We start from the raw sequence: 20,264 nt of genomic DNA on the forward strand, positions 1-20,264 counted from the left end.
TCTTTACACACACTATTTCGTTTTAAGACTTGAAGCTTACATATTTTTAAAACTGCAGTAATTTATTTAATAATCTACCCTTCCTTTTTGTACCATCCCTTAATCATCATTTATGACAAAATTCAGTATATTAAATACATTTATTTTAATTTAATTACATTTCATCAAAGTAAATTAATTTTTTAATATTATTTATGCTTATATTTACATTTAGAAGCATCATAAATGAAGTTATTAAACAGAAATTGTTTTTTTGTCCTACATAAAGTTAATTTAAAAACTTTTTCAAAGCAAAACCCTTGACGAGTACCTTACGGTAAATTAAGGAATCAAAATTGTGTCTCCAAACTGGTTACAAGGCCTTGTTTTGAATAAAATATTAAATTAAAAATAATTTGAATAAAGTTTTTTATTTAATTAATGTGAATCTAATTTTGTAAAATTTCTATAAAGAATAGCAAAACAAGAAAGCGCAGTTCTACAAAGACACACTATGTACTCTTGAAAATATTTTAGTATCGCGGACAATATTTACATTTAAAAATAAATAAATATGAAATACAAACCCCAAATCATAGACACAATGATAACAATACACAATATATACAACTTACAATTCCATACATACGAGGCGTTTCGGAAAAAAAGAAGGATAGGATACAACATACGAACGTCTTTCAAAACACAAAATACACTTAGATCCATTTTATCACATACTAAACCAATGAATACCAGAAAAATATAATATATAAAATACCATATGAATGCGATAAATTTTACTTTATTGAAACATCTAGACCCTTAAATTTTCGAATTAAAGATTATTTAAGAAAAGGAGATTTTCACAAATCTAAGATGGGACACAGGACACAGAGTAAATTTTAATAACGCCAAAATTATATTGAAAGAAGCGATAGCCTCTAAAAGAAAAACAAAAGAGGCTTTTTTAATACAATCTAATAAAAATAAATGTATTGCTCATGTATATGTAGATGTTAGTAATGTATGGCAATCGCTTCTTTGATTTTAAAGAACATGACATAAACATAACATACGTAAAAATTAAAAATAATCATACAGAAAGTTTGAGGTTTTTTTGTTTTACCTTAGTAATTGTTATCAGTTAGTAATTGTTAATTTTGAAGTTTAACTTTTGGATATGTCATTTTAACAAAACGTCAATGGTTTTTTGTAGACGTATCTGTTTTAAAAAACTAAAGTGTTCTCGAATAGTTGAATTTAAATATTATAAATAGTCTTTATTCTTTGTATTTTTTTTTGCTTCGGACAACGGAAAGAGATAAACTTTCCGAAACGTTAAGCATTTTTTTGTTCGTTATGCAAATTTGTATATCTGTAAACCTAACTTCTGACAAATTTTCATTCAGTGGCGAAATACCCATATAGGATTTTTGGGAGAAAATATTCATATTTGTTTTTTAATTTAAAAAATAATGTTAAAAACTATGACGTCATACACCTACATAATAAAATTATCTGACAACGTGTTTACGTCAGTTCTCTACAATCATTAGAAGCCTTTAAAAAATTGCTCCAAAATCCAATAATTTTTGGACTTATCTGTATTTTTATCCCAGTTTAGTCGTCGATTTCATTAAGCAAATGGTTCTATCGATTTTTCAATTAGTCTGAATCCAGGGTTGTATGCGTAGCTATCAATTTGTTAGACAATTTAATACAAGAATTTATCTATTGTTTGACGATTTTTTCAATTTTTTCAACAATTTTAGTACGGAAATCTGTTTTTTTAACATTCTCTTAAATTAAATTAAATTCTTATATCAGCTGAGTATATAAAATTGTGTTACACCCATATGGTCGTATAAGTTAAAAAAAAAATTGTGAAGGATATGTTTGAAAAAGGGTAGAGTTTGAAATGTTGAAAAAGTAATAAAAATTTGTATTAAAGTAATAAAATTTGTATCAAAATAACCGTCTCTCCGTCTGAGGACTCCATTCGGGTACCTCTATTCACGTACCAAGTTTAGTCTAATCTTACTTAAGTTTAGTTTAATCTCTTGTGACGTCACCTTTCAGCATTTGACTGAATAGTTGACAGAGGGCGCGTGCCTCTGAATAATAATATTATGGCGTCTCTAGTTCTCTACTACCGTATTTACACCATATATCTTAAAATCACGTTAGATTTTTCTATTTTTATTAAGATCGTTAAAAAATACGTTTTTATGTGGGATTATTCTTTATTACCCCAATATTAAATTTACTTTTATATTTTTTACTAGAAAATTAAAACTTAAATTTTTATAATTAATAGGTTACTGTTTTAATTTTTAACTCTGTGGGTTACTGCCATTTTTATCGAAGCACTAAACACTATCAAAGTTGTTCGGATGTTCGAGGCGTTCAAGGTTAGATTTGTATTTTGTGGATTTTACGTTTGGCGTTAAATACTTTGAGTTTTCAATTTTGTTTTATTATATCCTCTTTATTATTTTTGTAATGAAGGGTGTTAAAGTTTGTTTTGTGAAGGGCTGTCTAAAAACTCTGAAGGCTTTCCAGAAAAAGTTTTTATAACTGTTCCTTTGGATGAAAGCCATCGAAGAGCCTGGTTTGAAGCGGCAAGACAACAATATGTCAGCAAAAGTAAAGTACGAGATTTTGTTGAGAAGATCATTTTACCGTAAGTTAAAGTTGTTTTATTTTACAATTAATTTTATATTTACTTTAAAATACATTTAGAAAAATGGTTTTTATTTACCTTTGTACCTGGTGGCAAACCGTGACACTTTTGATAGGTGACGTCAGAGATTGCAAAAGTGTAAATTTGAAATTCTTAATATTGATTAATTTTTAAAAATAAATTGGATGAAATTGAAGTAAAATAAAAAAATACCGGTATCATAAAATTATATGAAGATTAATTCTTTGCAATAAAAAAACTATGGTTAAACTCCGGATTAAGACAAATCCTGATGATTTCGTCCATTTAGAGGCATCGGTTCGAAACGTCATCATGTAGCTCGGGCGTCATCATGTAGCCCGTCCCCAATTATGCCGAAATCGGCCCACATTTTTCTTCAATATCAAATTCTTTGTTCCACCCTGACAAAGATATAAACGAAACTTCGTATCCAACTTTGCAAGGTGGGACCGTGTGCACCGTCGCTCACATAGTCTACCCATCAAATTTGGTCGCTATAGGACGACATCAACTTTTGACGTTTCTTACGACAAAATTAACTGTCACAGTGATACGTGTCGTACATGATTAAGTTGGCCTTGGTCCAGTCTATCGACACACCAAATTTCATTTAAATCGGACGATTTTTTCTAATCTTAAACTTTTCTTACGACTTTTCCTCTCACGTGTTGTCTCGCGTGTCGTGTCACGGCCTTGATTTTTTACTCCTAGCGCGCGTAAAGAAGTTTTACTTCAAAAATATTTTTATTTATTGCCATCATTAAATTTACATTGTTATTACATTGTAATAAATTTAGAAACTACAAAATTACCCATTCCTTGTTGAACACAATCAGAATACACGTTCCTGTCGATATGATAGGACCAGATTTTGATGAATAGTTGTGGAGGCCTGATTCCATTTTTTTAATGTGTTTCACGATTAATGTTGCCAGGGGGTCGGATAACGTAATCAGCTTGACAGATTAAGAGCAAATTTTAACAAAAAATTGAAGGCAAAACATTATATTTTTAGAATAAAATATGTTTTTGGAAACTAGTTAAACCTACATAGAAAATATTTTACTATACAGGGTGGTTCGAACTGTATTCCGGAAATGTCGGCAGTTTATTTTGTAGATAAAAATAGGTTAAAAAGTTCCTATAAATGTATGTCCTATAATGCTTAGTTTCGGAGATACAGGGTGTAGAAGTTTCATTTATATTTTGATTTTTTCCAAATAATTTCAGAAGTAACGCCAATATTTGGATAAAAATTGGTGGCTAGGAGTTTTTTGACATGACAATTTTGATTTTGATATCAATATGACACCTACTTGTAGAGGGCGCTACCTACATATTTTTTAACTGGTTTGAAGAGTAATAACTTTTCGTCCGTACTTTTATAAAACTACTGAATAAAAAATATACATTTACGACATTTTTTACGTAAAAAAGGTTTTTTGGTAAAAATCGCTAGGGGTAATGGTTCTTCTAATTTGAATCGAAATTATCAATACCTGTCGTCATTGACAGAAATTAAGCATGTTGATTAAATAATTTTTAGATTGAAATCATAAATTTGAAATGTTTTTGTGCCAAAAGTTGTTGCTTGGGAATAAAACAGAAACTGTTTTATTCCCAAGTTCCCAAATTTATCATTTCAGTCAGATAACTATCTACAACATGTTTATTTTTTGTCAATAATAATATTTATTGATTATTTCCATTCTAAATATCTTGAGAATGGTTACTCGTAGTGATTTTTACGAAGAGACATTTTTTAAGTAAAAAATTACGGAGCTGTATATTTTTTCACCCAGTAGTTCTATACAGGTACGGACGAAAACTTATTACACTTCAAACTGTTAAAACACATGTAGGTGGCACCTCACCATGAGGTCATATTGACATCAAAATCAAATTTCTCATGTCAAAAAACTTCCAGACACGAATTTTCATCCAAATATTGACATTACCTACTTCATAAATTATTTGGGAAAAATTGAAATCAAAATGAAATTTCTACACCCTGTATCTCCGAAACTAAGCATTTTAGAACATACATGTATAGATGTATATGAACTTTTTTACTTATTTTTATCTGCAGAATATACCGCCAAAGTTTCCGGAGTACAGTTCGGACCACCCTGTATAAGCAAAGAGAAGTGTATGATAATTTGTTTATCAATAATTTAAACGTTAATTGTCTTAGTGATATTGAATTTTATATTGATATTTAGACACATTATTTTTTATAGTTAAACTACATGACCTGGCTAACTTCGATACAGTGGAGTGAAGCGAAGTGATTTTTTTTGTCAATCCTGGCAATGGTTGGTAAGGACCGAATGATCTGGAATGATCGACACCAATCCATTTTATAGTTGTGGTTTGTTCTTTATATCTTTGTTTAGTTTAGATTTAGATTCGTAAGTTATTTTCTATATTATTTCAATTCGATATTTTTCCACTATTTTCCTTTGAATTTCTATGTTACAATGTTTTGTATGTCACTGATTTGCCGTGGATATCAATTATTACAAATACAGGGTTGTTCACCACATACGAGTTGATCACCACATGAGTATTGTAGCTAAACGATTAGATTTTTACAAATTGTAAGTTTTGGGTTCGTTGAAGGACTATTAGAGCTACAATTTAAAAATTATTTTACAAGATACAGAGTGTCCCAAATATATAAAAAATATCAAAGTTGTTTTTTTTAAATGGAACACCCTGTATATTATTACATTTTTAGTTTCTGTGATTAAAATAAAGGTAAATGTGATTAAGGTTTATCACACTTAAACTTTACCGTTTTTGAAATATTTACAATTTTGTGAAATTGCAGTAAAATTTTGAAGCTTAATTTCTCCAAGTGTATCAAAGTTTTTAATACTAAATACTAACTGCCCGGTGGCGTAGAGGTACAGGCTCTCGTCTACCAATCTTAAGGTGTGGGTTCGATTCCCACACCCGGCATTTCATCAGCCGACTATTTTTATTAAAATAAAAATAGTTTGGGTACCTAGGTCGACTCAGCCTGAAATGAGTAGTTGGGATTCACAATCCTGAGGTAATAATAGGCGGTTGAAGCGTAGTGCCAGCCACATTACCTTCCTTGTATACCTACCTATATGTGATAAACCTTAATCAAATTCACCTTTATTTTAATCGCAGAAACAAAGAAAAGGAATAATATACAGGGTGTTTCAGTTAAAAAAATATATCTTTGATATTTTTTATTTATTTGGGACACTCTGTATCTTGTAAAAATATTTTTAAATTGTAGCTATAGTAGTCCTTCAACGAATCCAAAACTTACAATTTGTAAAAATCTAATCTTTTAGCTACAATACTCCGTGTCGTACGTGGTGAACAACCCTGCATAAGCATGTGTAACATAAGAGATCTGTAAATTGCGGAAAATGACAGAGTTACAGACATAATTTATTTAAAACTCTATAATTTTTTCCCGTAAATATTTTCCATATTTTAATAGTTATACTGTATGTATTGTTTTATTTATTTAGATATTTATTTAAGTCTATGGATTATGCTCATACGCCTACTTTATGTTTTCGTTTTGAAGTTGTATATGTGCTTATTGACACTAGATTCCCTAGTTACGTGAAAATATCCGCCTGCGACCATTTCCACACCTTTTTTCCAATTTCTCGTTTGTATTTTTTCTGGGAAAACTCGCATTTTCCACTGGAGTTTCCGAACAATTGAATTTAATAATTCATATTGACTCTTTCGAATGTTTTTATCGCTTCGGCACTTTAAAACAACGATGTTGATTGAAAGGTAAAGCATTAAAAAACATAAATTGGTCTACAAGTTACAGGGTACATGAAATGTATTTACTTTTTAACCCAAGTGGAAATTTTTGAAATTTGATCTTTGAACAATATTTTATTTAGTAATTTTTAGAATTAAAAAAAATATACAGGGTGGTCCGAACTGTATTCCGGAAACTTTGGCGGCATATTCTGCAGATAAAAATAAGTAAAAAAGTTCGTATAAATATATATCCTAAAATGCTTAGTTTCGGAGATACAGGGTGATGAAGTTTCATTTTTATTTCGATTTTTTTCCAAATAATTTCTGAAGTAACGTCAATATTTGGATGAAAATTATACATATCTATATATCATTATAAATTTTTTACGTAAAAAACGTCTTAAATGTATATTTTGTTACTCAGTAGTTTTATATAGGTACGGACGAAAAGTTATAGTATTATAGGTTATAGTATTATATAGTATAGGTATTAAGTAGTCTTCACAGCAGTTAAAAATACGTAGATGGCGCACCCTATACGTAAGCGAGTCATATTGACAAATCAAATTTCTCATGTCAAAAAACTCCCAGATACCAATTTTCATCCAAATATTGACGTTACTTCACAAATTATTTGAAAAAAAATCGAAATAAAAATGAAACCTCTACATCCTGTATCTCCAAAACGCAGCATTTTAGGACATAAGTTTATAGAAACTTTTTTACTTATTTTTACGTGCAAAATATGCTGCCGAAGTTTCTGGCATATATACGGTCGGGCCACCCTGTATATCAGATCAATAAGCTTTAAAGCTAACCTTACCTTCGTGTCGTTTATTTTTCATTTATATTTCTCCAGTGCAAGAAAATGAAAAAATGAAATAATTTCCTGTCTCTAATTAGAAAACGACTGTTTGATACAGACACATGTTTGCTTGTAAATTTAAAGAAAGGAAAATGGAATTCCAAACTGGGTGAAAGGGCAGATTAGGAATAAAAATGAGAGAAAAAAAATTGCCGCGGCATAAAACGAAATTCACTGTGGCTCTGTTTCTTTTTTAACAATTTCCTTTTTAAATAGAGCGCGCTGTCGTGAATCAAATCGAACGTCGAGTGGATGATAGAGATGGGCAAGACTGTTAATTTTTAAAATTTCATAGCCTTTGTTAATTATTGTTCTGAGAAATATGAAAACATGTATAAAATAGTCAGAAAATGACGATACTTAATGGGCGCTTAGAATATATCTTTCGTTTATACATTCAGTTAGTTGGAGCTGACGGTTTTTATTTAAATAACCTAAAAGTTCCCCTAGGAGATGCGAGATCTTGTCGTTGGTAGGGAAGCTCCTAATCAGGTGCCCTCGAATGCCCTCTAGTACTTTGGCTGGGTCTAAGGAGCATCCCACTTTCATGTCCTTGGCTGTAGTGTCGTGGCTAAGACTGTGTTGTACCAAGACGTATAATGATGCCGGATGGGACTACCCTGTCCGTCATACAAGCACCCTCTACTGTCTGTGGTCATGTATCATGGGCAGAGGGTATGAGGGGGTCTTAATTTAACCGCCCGGACCGCCTTGACCGGATTTTTGGTGAGGAGACAACCTAGAAGTAGAAGAAGAACAGTAGAAGACTAGCTTCTACTGGTCTCAACCTGGGGGCACTAGGGGGCAACCCATTTGATTCTCGTCTCCCTTACTTCTACATGCGGGGCTCTGTAGAAGTGGACCAACTAACCTTTGCGGTGTAGCTTTGCCAGAACTCCAATGTAATTTGCTGTTTTTTCTTATTATTTCTAGATGATTACGCATTCTTTCACTTGCCACAAGGTTGAACGATCAGGTGCGGTCTCAATATCGTTAAACTGACCTACAATAGAATTTCCAAAAATACCAGCCCGCGACGATCAAAATCGTCTTCGTTGAGTTCTTGTACCAACTGAATTTTGTACGGGTGGAACTTGTGTATTTTTAATATCGTTTGGACACTTGTACGATTCACGCCGGTCGCGGTCTCATTGGCTAATTTTCTTGTACTCAGCGTACCCATGGCAACTTGGACCAATACGAATACCTCCATAGCTTCATTTACTACAGGATTGTCCCTCTGCCTCTTTTTATTCATAAAGGAACCAGTTTCGTGAAATTTTGCTACTAAATCGCGAACAATTTTGCCATAAAGGTGTTTGTCAGGATGGCGTTCATTGAATATCAGTGCAAACGGATTGCCACATTCATTATTTTTAAAATAAAGTTCGATTATATCCACTTTTTGTGCAAGTGAGTACACCATAATTGTTAAAAAGTTTAACGATATTGAGAAGAACATCAACGCACAAGTCACAGAACAGCTATCTAACAACTACCGCACCTGATCGTTCAACCTTGTGGCAAGTGAAAAAGTGCGTAAACATCTAGAAATAATAAGAAAAAACAGCAAATTGGTCGAATTTATCCTTATCATTTAGTCTGATAAATGTTTAAATAAACTTTTCAAATTTCAATCCTTCATATTTTCTCAATGACTCGATCGATTTTCAAAAACGAAGCGGGGAAATATAGAGAATAGAAAGCTCTTTTCATTGCGGTGCCACTTGACCCCCCTTCCCATTTGAAAAAAGTTGGGGGATGACACCCCCGCTTAGAGGGTTGAAGATTTTGAAATCATTTTTGGGGCAAAAGTTGTCCCCCTCACAAACAAAATTGACGTGTTTTTGGATTTTTTGAATAAAAAAAATTACCCTGGCCGTTATACCTTGCGGAACGTTTTCGATGGGCCACCCTGTATAATATACATACGTGTAGTAAACCGATCATTTATGAAATTCACTTAAATTAACTAATTATATATTTTTTCTTGCATTTTTGCTTTTATTTACTACTTGTCAACGATTAGATGTTAAAGAATTTAGATACGTTAATTTGACTTACCTGCTTCAGTAGCGTATCGGATGTTTATGGTTATAAATAATTATTATAACTTATCTATTTTTATTAGAATTTGATATTTTTATAACAATTTTAATAACTACCAGCATTTATTCACAACGTAAAATAAAAAAAAAATTATTGAGTCTACCCCACGTCTACTCTACATCATAGTTTTACATTTTTTAAATAAAATTAGAACGGCACTGATAAACCGGAATTTAAGTCGGCCATATTTGAGGCTCATCGCGGTGGACCTAAGATTTTTGATATGCTCCTTCCTTAGTCTTCTTATTCAAAGGTTAACACCTAGTACATGATATTAGTCTATGGTTAACACTTATAATACCTTATTATAATAATTATTATGATCAATATAGGTGAGGGAAAGTCACCATGACAAAATGCCACTATGGGGGAAATATCTCACGCAGTACATCCGATATGTTTTCGATCAATTTGCCTGATATACCAATTTATACCAAGTTGACAATACAAAAAGTTATTGCTGTCTGAAGTGAAAGAAACCATAATAAAGAACTGTTGAGCTGAGTAGGACGAGAGGACTGAAGAAAATTATGATGATCAAACTCTGGATAATTTACTTCACGTGAAAGAAAATAAGAATATTACTATAAAAAGTATTGGAGAAAATGTAAAAAAGCGTCAAAGCACAATACTAAAAACTTTGCAAAAACATAGTTATCATTTTTCGAGACGACATAGAATGGCAGTACTCCCTCATCCACCGATCGTAATGAATGTGATCTAATCAACACTATAGAATGACTAACAGTGATATTCATTAGATTTGTAACAGCTAGCTTAAAATAATAGTTGTAAAATACCATATCGTAACCCATCTCTAATAGCTTTTGGAAAATTGGCAGGCTGTCTGCCGAATTTTTCTCCTGTCGATTTGAATATTTGCGATTTACATTAAGTTTTTGGAGATGGAAAATTCGGAAAGAGGAAAAAACGTTTTTCCAAACGACCAAACTAAATGCCGATGTTTTATTGTTTTTTTTTCTTTTTTTCATTTCTGCCGTTGACGTAGTCAAAAATATGCCGCTTTTTTCGAGAGGGACTTATTTTTCGGCAATATTTTCACGTGGAAATATTAATGGAAAAAATATTCAACAAATATGAAAAGTCACTTTGATAAATTGTTCTTTTTCTACATGTCTCAATTATTTGATAAAAGAACAATATTTGATACATTTTTAAATTATTGCTGTGCCTCTTTGTTTTTATTATTCTTTTTCTTATGCTAGGAAACAAAAAGAGGTAAATTAGTTACGTCAAAATATCAAAACGTTTCAGTTCAGTTTTCACGCATCCGAATTTCGGGCGTTTTCTTAAAAAAATGACGTCATAATTATTTAAACGTGTTTATGTAACATTATCATCGATCCATAAAATTTTTACGAATTTCTTGGTTAATTATACGTAATTAGTTCTCAGATTAAAATGTCCGAAAGTCGAAGAATCAATAATTTTATTAAAATTTCTAGGAATTTTATGCCGCTATATTGTTTTTAACAGAAAAGCCAAATTTCATATGGTCGAAAACTAGAGGTTTATTCATATAACGTCATTTAGTTATTAATCCAAGTTCGTCCTTGATTTCACTTGTTTTCGTGTTTTACCTGTTGTTTGTGTTATTTATTATTATATTATAAAGTTTATGTTGTTTGGGACACTTTTCATATAGCACCGAACGAAGGTGCGAATCTTAACTTAGCTCGAAATCTGCACTTAATGCAAGTAGTTTAGCACCAAGACCGTTGGTCGGTAAATGTTTACGCATGACTTCTAGAATGGCGAATGATTGGACTTTTTTAATTATCTGAATGAAATGAATTATCCATAATTTCTAAGAAATGAATTGCTAATTTTGTTAGGGGATCCATCATGATGAAATTGCATTTGTTGCAATTTCATGAGCATGAATGCCGTTGGTGTAGTTGAGGCAGTGATGCCGCTTGATGGGGCTTGATGGGGCTTCTTGGATACCACTTACTTTAGTAGATAGAGACGCTGGAGCGGCATATTTCCATGGCCAGCTCGGTCATCGGATACAATATGCCTGGGTTTTAATTTATGGGGTCGAATCAAGAACGAAACATGGATAGATAATAATTAAACGGTATTAAAATGAATTTAAAATATATGTTTTGATATTTTGACGTAAATAATTTACCTCTTTTTGTTTCCTAGCCTACTACTATAATTTTTTGACCATATAAGCGGCAGCTAACATGATTTGTTCTCTTAATATCTCCGGTTAGAGAGAAGATAGAAAGTTGCGGTTTGCGCTAAAATTTTGGAAATTTTGTGCTCTATTTAACTGTGTAAAGAGAAATATAGCCTCATATTTAATTTTTTTACGCAAAAGCGCAATATCTGTTATGATGTCAAACAGCGCCCTCTAGCTACCACGAAAAAAATTGTGGAAGCAAAATTTATACTGGAGATCATTAAGAAAGAAAAGCTCTTTTAAACGAGCCCTAGTTTGTTTAAATCGCTTAACCTAAACCAGAGTTATCCTTATTTTAATAAGAGCAAGTTTAACCTTCCCCCACCACTTTATTTTATAAGATAGAGCAAAACACTTTATATCAAAAAAATTACAAATTTCTCGATGATTACAATAGTAATATTTAAAATACCTGTTCACCGGCATATTTTTGAGAAAAACCCTGTTTTCTGATTAGCTATTAGAGAAACGCCCCCTAGCGGGCATTTTTCAAACTTGAAGATAATTTCCAGCGATTTCTCTTGGTCGATTTACCCATTAGAATTTTTTTCCCAAAGTTATATGATAAGTAGTTTCTGAGATACAGCCGGCGTCCATTCTTAGTTGGCCACCCGGTACTATGAAATTCTAGTGCATCTAATACAGTTGTTATATTCCCATAATTTACTAATTTATTCAGTCAATAACAGTAGTTTTGTCAAAATCGGTAACCATAAGTACCGCATGATCGAAAATAAAAGCGGTACGGAAAAAGGTCTAAAATTGTCTATTTTTGGCTCTTTTTAATACAATTTCAGGGCTCTTCAGAAAAATAGTAAACATCGTAATATAATTTTTAAAATTTCAATATTTGGAAATCATTTTATATATTTTTTGAATATACAAGGATAAAAGGTGAGTCTTAGATAAGTGCAAATATTTTCAGGGCCGGTAGATCTCAATAGAAGAAATATATTTTCTCTACCGTTTTTCAAATAAGTCTAAAATAACCGAATTATTCAAGTCTCAAAATTTAAAAAAAATATTGTCAAAATATCAAAACATTTGAGAGCCACCGGATTTTTTCTGTATTTGAACAGAATAAAGCCAAAATCATAGAGTAAATCCGTAACCATGGTAATATCAGAGATTAAGAAGTTATACGTGGAAAATTTGCGGTGAACAGTCAGTTTTAAAAAGTTTTTTAAATATACAGGAAAATTTAAAAGAAAATGGATGCGCGATTTTCAAGATTTTTTTTGTGAATAAAATCGCATAGACGTGTTACTGGAATCGAAATATATTTGCACTTATTTAAGTACTCACCCTGTATAAACATAATATAAAGGATTAAATATTTCGGTTTTTATTACATTATTACCTTCCTTTAAATGATTGTAAATGGTAAAATCTTTACCAATAAATTTAATTTAATTTTTCATTCATGATCAAAATCAACATGTGTGGAAAAATGTCGAAATATCTGTTTTATCTACCATTTTACATGTTTGCACGGATCCCAATGAAGTAATACACATTGTAACATTTTGAGAGATGTGGCATTCCTAAAAACGTTGCTAAAAGAGAATAGCATAACTTAAAGGCTATATTATAAAAAATTATTTCATAAACCCTTGTTTTTTTTACCCGGTAGTGCATCGAGGTTGGAAACTTAAGAAATCCCATGCGAATTTTGAACTGTCCAAATATTGGCTCCCCTAGTAATTTTACTGCAAAGTCGTACATAGGTTTTTTAAAGGTCTGCGTACGCTGAATACATCTACCAAATTTAAACAATTTTGGATAAGCCAATTTTAAGTAATTTAAGAAAAACTGCATATATTTTTAAATTAAAACTGAACAGGTAACAATACAAAACTGGCCAAATGTCAACATACCTTAAGTTGCACACCTATGATTTTATCATTGTGCTCTGTACATTAGTACTACATAGTAATAACTATGGTTAATGCTTCCGAAATGCATTTTTGTAATTAACATATGAGGCAAAGGCCTAACGTTTAGGAAATACAATTTGACACTGACAAAATTATAGGATGACGACTTAAGGTACGTTGACATTTGCCTGGTTTTGCATTGTTACCTGTTCATTTTTAATTTAAAATAGACGTAGTTTCCATTAAATTACTAAAAATTGGCTTTTCCAAAATTGTTCAAATTTGGCATGCATATTCAGCATACGTGGGTCTTTAAAAAACCTATTTACCACTTGGCTGTAAAATGACTAGGGGAGCCAATATTTGGACAGTTTAACATTTGCGTGCGATTTTCTATGTTTCCATCAAGGATGCACCAGCCGGTAAATATATTTTATTCATTTTAACATTACCACTGTAATTAATTCAAAATATTTTGTAATTTATATTATCCTAATCGGTCAGATTAAAATCCTAAAGGGATTAGCACAAAAATTATAATTGCAAAAATATTTTACGGTATAATTTACAATACCCTCGGGGATTCACAAAGCGGTATTTTATAGCGATCCTTATATTTCCAGCCTACTCGCGTCTCCCTTGTTTTGACGTATCTATCGTTCTCTCTTCTGTGCACTAACAACTTCAAACAAAACGAGCTTATCTTTAAACGAAGCAAACTAAACCACCCGACAGGTATTATTGCATTGGGAATTGTTAATGTCGTAATTTATCACGAGGAGGCGTTGCGATCGATATATCACCCCACTGAAGCAGACATAGGGTGTCATATGTTTAAAGTTGCTTTATTTCTGAATTGTATATAAAGCTTTGAATAAAAATATTAAGGAAACGAAGGAGTACAATTCTAACCATGTATTCATGCAAGGTAGACGGACAAAGGGCCCTAGAGTGGGTATCCTTGACAGTTCTGTTTGACGATTCATTTGACATATTTGAACTTCTCCTTCTTTCTTCTCAAACTGTCCTTTTCAGGAGAGTGTTGCGTTGCCTAGGCTGCCAGGGCCATTCTGGCTAAGTACTTTTCTGCTTTTCTTTTTTCTGGTTGGTCACGTTTTATGGACCTTCACTGATTTATCTTTCTTAACGAGTAACAATTATTGAGGCTATTAAACAGGTTGCTTTAAGCAATTACTGCGCTCTAGTTGCAAACACATTACAACAATTACAAGAAATGTTGAACACATATACCTGGGCATACGAGGCTTTGGGTCTTAAGCTAAACATCGACAAAACCAAAATCATGTGCACTCCCCCGCAAGATCATAACAATGCTATAAAAATCGGAGAAGAACTACTCGAATATGTAGCGGAATTTAATTACCTCGGCAGTTTGATTTCGGAAAAGGCCAATATAGACTCTGAAATTCAGCACAGGATTAGCAGCGCCCCAAGAGCATCCTGGAAATTAAAAGACAGGGTTTTCTACAATCATGACTTGAGTACAAAAACGAAACTTGCAGTGTACCGAGCAGTTAAAATCCCGACCATGTCATATGGGAGCGAAACCTGGGTGCCGTACCGCCGACACATGAACGCTTTAAACAAGTTGCAATAGAGACACCTTAGACAACTCTTAAGAATCCGGTGGTTCCATCATGTCACAAACGTATCGGTCCTTGAAAAAGCTAACTGCGGGAGTATTGAAGTCATGGTTACAAAATCCCGCTTAAGATGGGCTGGTCACGTATGCAGAGTGCAAAAAAACCGCATACCAAAATCTATGCTTTACGGTGAGCTTTTAGACGGTAAGAGGAGGCCGGGTGGACAGCTCAAAAGGTACAAGGACATTTTCCACGAAAACTTAAAGGGGATTAACATGCAGAATCATTGGGAAGAAGCAGTTCACAATAGAACTCAATGGAGAAGAATTGTAAAGTCAGTTAACAGCGACAACCAAAAAGTAAAGAGGCAACAAAGCAATGAGATTTTTGAATGTCCGGAGTGCGGTAGGCAAATAACATCACGTATCGGGCTTTTCAGTCACAGGAAAGCTCATGAAAGAAAACGCCTTGCGTGACCATCTTTTGATGCGTGTCGAATACTCGTCAGCGAGTAATGGCAGTATGTATGTATGTATGTACGCTTTAAGCTCTACGACTATTCAGTTATGCATACATTCTACGAGTACTAAGCAGCTCTAAGTCCCAATAATTACAGCGCATTTCAAGAAAATGTGATTATGACATTTCAAATTTGCGGCTATTTCTTTTTCTTGATTATAAGGTTAATGCTAGGCTTTTCATTAGTAAATATTTAGAGTTTTAAATTACTAACATTCAAAAACAATGCGATTTGTTTTATGTGTCCTGTCTTGTTGAATTTGAAAAGGATGTCATGCAGGGAAATCGGTTTTTGCTCTATCTCATTGTCGAAATAGGAGTAGTAATAAGATTTTTTGGAGATTATAATTGTGTGGACAAGCAGTTATCAAATGAAAGATATCAGCAACCTCTCCACACTGACACAAATTGTCTCTGTTCATTCTGATTTTATAGAGATGTGACGGGGATAAGCAATGGTTTGATCTGAGTCGACACATGGTGGTTATTTGTTGCTTTGTCAAGGATTTGTATTGTTTGAACCATGGAGTCGTGTATGGCTGCTGAACGGTAGTGCAATATTCTTTCCCTTTCGTTCTACCAATGGTCACAAATCTTTCTTGCCATTTATTGCATATGCATTCTTTCATTTTTCGTGTAAAGGTATTATAATCTGCTGTGGGATGTAAGATCCGTCCAGCGTTGACCAACTTGTCTGCTTCCTCATTAATTGATTTTTTTCTTGATTTAAAATTTTAGGGATTTGTCAGTCTTTACTGAGCTTATTTTATGTTATTTATTGTTTATTTTAGTACTGATAGTTGTTTAAAGGTAGTAAATCTAGAAGGAAATTGTAGCAGCAACTTAAATTAACAGGGACGCTATTGCAATTTATCAAAAAAGACTGTAGAATAGTTGGTTGTGTAGCGTGCGGTAAATCTCGCTCAAAAATCGAGGGAAATAATAGAATAACTTTTTGCTAGTAAGTGACTATATAATATACATACGTCTAGTATACCGATCATTTATGAAATTCCTTAAAATTACTAATTATATAATATATATTATATATTAATATATTTTTCTTGCATTTTTGCTTTGATTTACTACTTGTCAAAGATTAGATCTTAAAGAATTTAGATACGACAATTTGACTTACCTGCTTCAGTAGCGTATCGGATGTTTCAGTTATAATAAAAGTTAGTTATAATAAAGAATTATTATAACTTATTTATTTTTATTAGAATTGTATATTTTTATAACAATTTTAATAATACCAACATTTATTGACAACGTAAAATAAACAACAAATTAGTGTCTACCCTACATCATATTTTTAAACGTTTTGAATAAAATTAGCACTGATAAACCGGAATTTAAATCGACCATTCTAGGAGCCCATCGCGGTCGATCTAATGATAACGATCTTTGATAAGCTCCTTCGTTAATCTTTTTATTCAAAGATATGAAGTATTGTTTCTAATAGTCAAATTTTTTCAATATTTAAAATTAAGCCACAAAAATACTACAAAATACTAATTAAATATTTTTTTGTCTATTTCTCATCCATTTATAAATTAGACAAGACGTATATGAAAATATGAGCAAACATCAACAAAATTGTCTAGCGCAAATTTTTATATGGTTTGCTTTATTCAAAATAGCAATAAAGTTGAAAAATAAAATTCAAAACATTCGAGAAAGATGCGAAGCGTAGTTCGAAAAGCTCAAACTAACAAATTGTCCGACGTATTCAGCTATAGGGATATATCTTGCTGGCTTTAAAAATAATCTTCTTCGCCAAATAGAGACTACGTTCGTGATTCGATTGCCTCTTCTGGATAATACGGAAAATGCATTTCGAATAACGCCACGGAATTTTCTTTACTTTGCGATTTTCTCTTATAAATATTTATTTTTCAAAACCTAATAAACTATGATATGCATTTGATTTTTTTTTGAAAATATATAGTTAAGAATCTATTACGCTGTACTGTTCGGGTTGCTTTCAGGGGCCGGGTAAAGCAGGTGTGTGGCCGAAAGAAATATATATCATATTTCAGAAATCAGCATAAGGCTTAGCCCGATCCTGTGACAAGATCTTGTTACAAAACCATATAAGTTATATATCACTATAATCACAAAACTTCAATCTATTTCCGTATTGTAACGGAATTTCAAATTATGTTTTTATTTACGAGAAAATTTAGTCCAAACATAAGGAATATTTTGTTGATGTTTGACCATCAAAATCTTAAAAATAAAAAAGTTGTCTAATAATATAGTATAATCCCTTATCTTTAATTTCCTTCTTCATTTGTTTAAAAATTCCTAGCCAGTTTTACATAAAACGTTAAATGCCGAACGCTTATTTTGCTATTTATTCGGACTAGTGAAATGGACTCTTAATATTAAATATTAAGCAAAATTAGAAGATCATAATAAGGGTAAGTAATCACATTGTAGAAACAAATAACTGAAGGGTTCTTTAAATGCTTAAATTTAAACTTTTTACCTCGTCTTATAAAATATTTGTAATAAACTAAGTTGGAAATAAACAACACCTACCTTCTGTCGTCACCATTCTAGATCGTACCAAATCGGCTTTGTTCGACACCAAAATAACCGCCTTCGTGCCTATTGTGTCCATCGTCCATAAATTCTGAAGGATCTTCTCTGCGCAGTCAAAACTCGATCGATCTGCGCAGTTATACACCACACAATACGCATGTGGGTCGTTATATTTGTTTATGAGGGTATCAGGCTGAAACAAAAGGAAAATAGTTAATTTTTTGAACTAGAGGAGATCCATTTCTATATACAGGGTGGCGCACCTCATTCGCCTCGGTTGATTATACGAATACGGAAGATGTAGAAACAAAATATTTTATGGGTGTATGTGGGAAGGCAATGTGCATAATTTAAAATTATTTTCAAATACTTATACAGGGTGTGTCAGAACTAAGATCTATACCAAAGTTATATTCTTTCTTATGGAATACCCGGTATTTTATATCATTTGTGGATTCTTGGGCAAAAAATAAGGCATTTATTATAAGGGTTTAATATATTTAAATGCTTTGGTTCTTGATATATTTAAAGATGTTTAAATATGCATGCTATAATAAAAAAGTTTGTTAACACCCTGTCCATTTCAATCTGCTTTTCATAGGTAATTCTTGTGCTGACTTTAAAACCAGAGAAATAAACTTTACTAAAAAAATTTATTGCTTCCTTAAATTTATACAGGGGTATAAAAAATTGCTGGTTAAATTTTAAATATTTATTTTATATAAAAACTTCGTTAGTTTAAATACAACACTATGTATTTTTTTAAATAAGTCGAAGGAGATTTAAATGCTCTTTCAAACTATTAGAGCTTCCTATACCTATCTGGCTCAGATTTTGAATAAAAAGCGATTTTTCAATAAAATGGCAATCAAGATGGCTGGTCGCCAGGACAATTTGCTAGTGACAGTTATTGGTTTACGGATTTTATTTAAATTTATAACAGATTTATTTATTTTTTATTTATTACTACAATAGTTTAATAAGTAAGTATTTATTATTTTATTAAGAAAAATAAAGAAGTGATTTATATTACGATGACTTGTAGATATATTGGATTCTCTATAAAAGAACCAATTAAGGCAAATTCATTTTCTTCACTTCCAACAGACAGGTTTCTGTCTAATAGTTTTTCCATATTCCACACTATCAGCACTGCGAAATAGGAAAAGTAGTTTTTCAAAAAAAACGCTTGTCAAGAAAATTCCTATTTCGATATCTTTGAGCATATACCCTTCAGGCTAACAAGCAATTGTCTTCAAGAAATAAAATCACTAGTAACGTATCCATTATTTCCGCCAGCATAACTGCTTCATTTTTCTTGATAAAATAATAAATACCGACTTATTAACCTTATTGTAGGTCAATTAAATAAAAATAACCTGTTATAAATTTAAATAGTCCATAAACTAATGTCGATTTTGAAAATAGCTACTAAGTGTCACTAGAAAATGGCCAGGGCCACACCAGCCATCTTGATTACAATTATTTCAATTATTATTGAAAAATCGCTTTTTAATCAAAATCTGAGCCAGATAGGTATAGGAAGCCCTAATATAGTTTGAAAGAGCATTTAAATCTGCTTCGACTTAATTAAAAAAATATATAGTGTTGTATTTGAAATAACGAAGTTTTTATGTAAAATAAATATTGAAATAGACCAGCAATTTTTGATACCCCTGTATACATTTAAGGAAGCAATACAATTTTTTAGTAAAGTTTATTTATGTGGCTTAAAAGGCAGCACTAGAATTAACTCTGAAAAGTAATGGACAGGCTGTTGACAAACTTTTTTATTATACCATGCATATTTAAATATTTTTAAATATCTCAAAAACCAAAGCATTTAAACATATTAAACCCTTATAATAAGTGCCTTATTTTATGCCTAAGAATCCAAAAATTATATAAAATACCGGGTATTCCATAAGAAAAAATATAACTTTGGTATAAATCTTAGTTCTGACACACCCTGTACATTTAAAAATAATTTTAAATTATGCACATTGCCTTTCCACATACATCCATAAAATATTTTGTTTCTATATCTTTCCGTTTTTGTATAATCAAACGAGGCGAA

At 31.8% G+C, this 20,264-nt stretch overlaps 1 protein-coding gene across 1 annotated transcript in view; it reads right to left on the reverse strand.

Moving 5' to 3' along the window:
- LOC115885102 overlaps positions 1–20,264 on the reverse strand; it is a 304,133-nt gene that overhangs the window by 11,682 nt on the left and 272,187 nt on the right. Inside the window, exon 13 of the mRNA XM_030903889.1 lies at positions 18,185–18,380. Coding sequence (XP_030759749.1) covers positions 18,185–18,380 — 196 coding nt within the window. The remainder of the gene's footprint in view (positions 1–18,184; positions 18,381–20,264) is intronic.

This window comes from Sitophilus oryzae, unplaced genomic scaffold, assembly GCF_002938485.1.
Source record: "Sitophilus oryzae breed Bouriz unplaced genomic scaffold, Soryzae_2.0 scaffold_374_pilon_pilon, whole genome shotgun sequence".
In the NCBI taxonomy this organism is placed as follows: Eukaryota; Metazoa; Arthropoda; class Insecta; order Coleoptera; family Curculionidae; genus Sitophilus; species Sitophilus oryzae.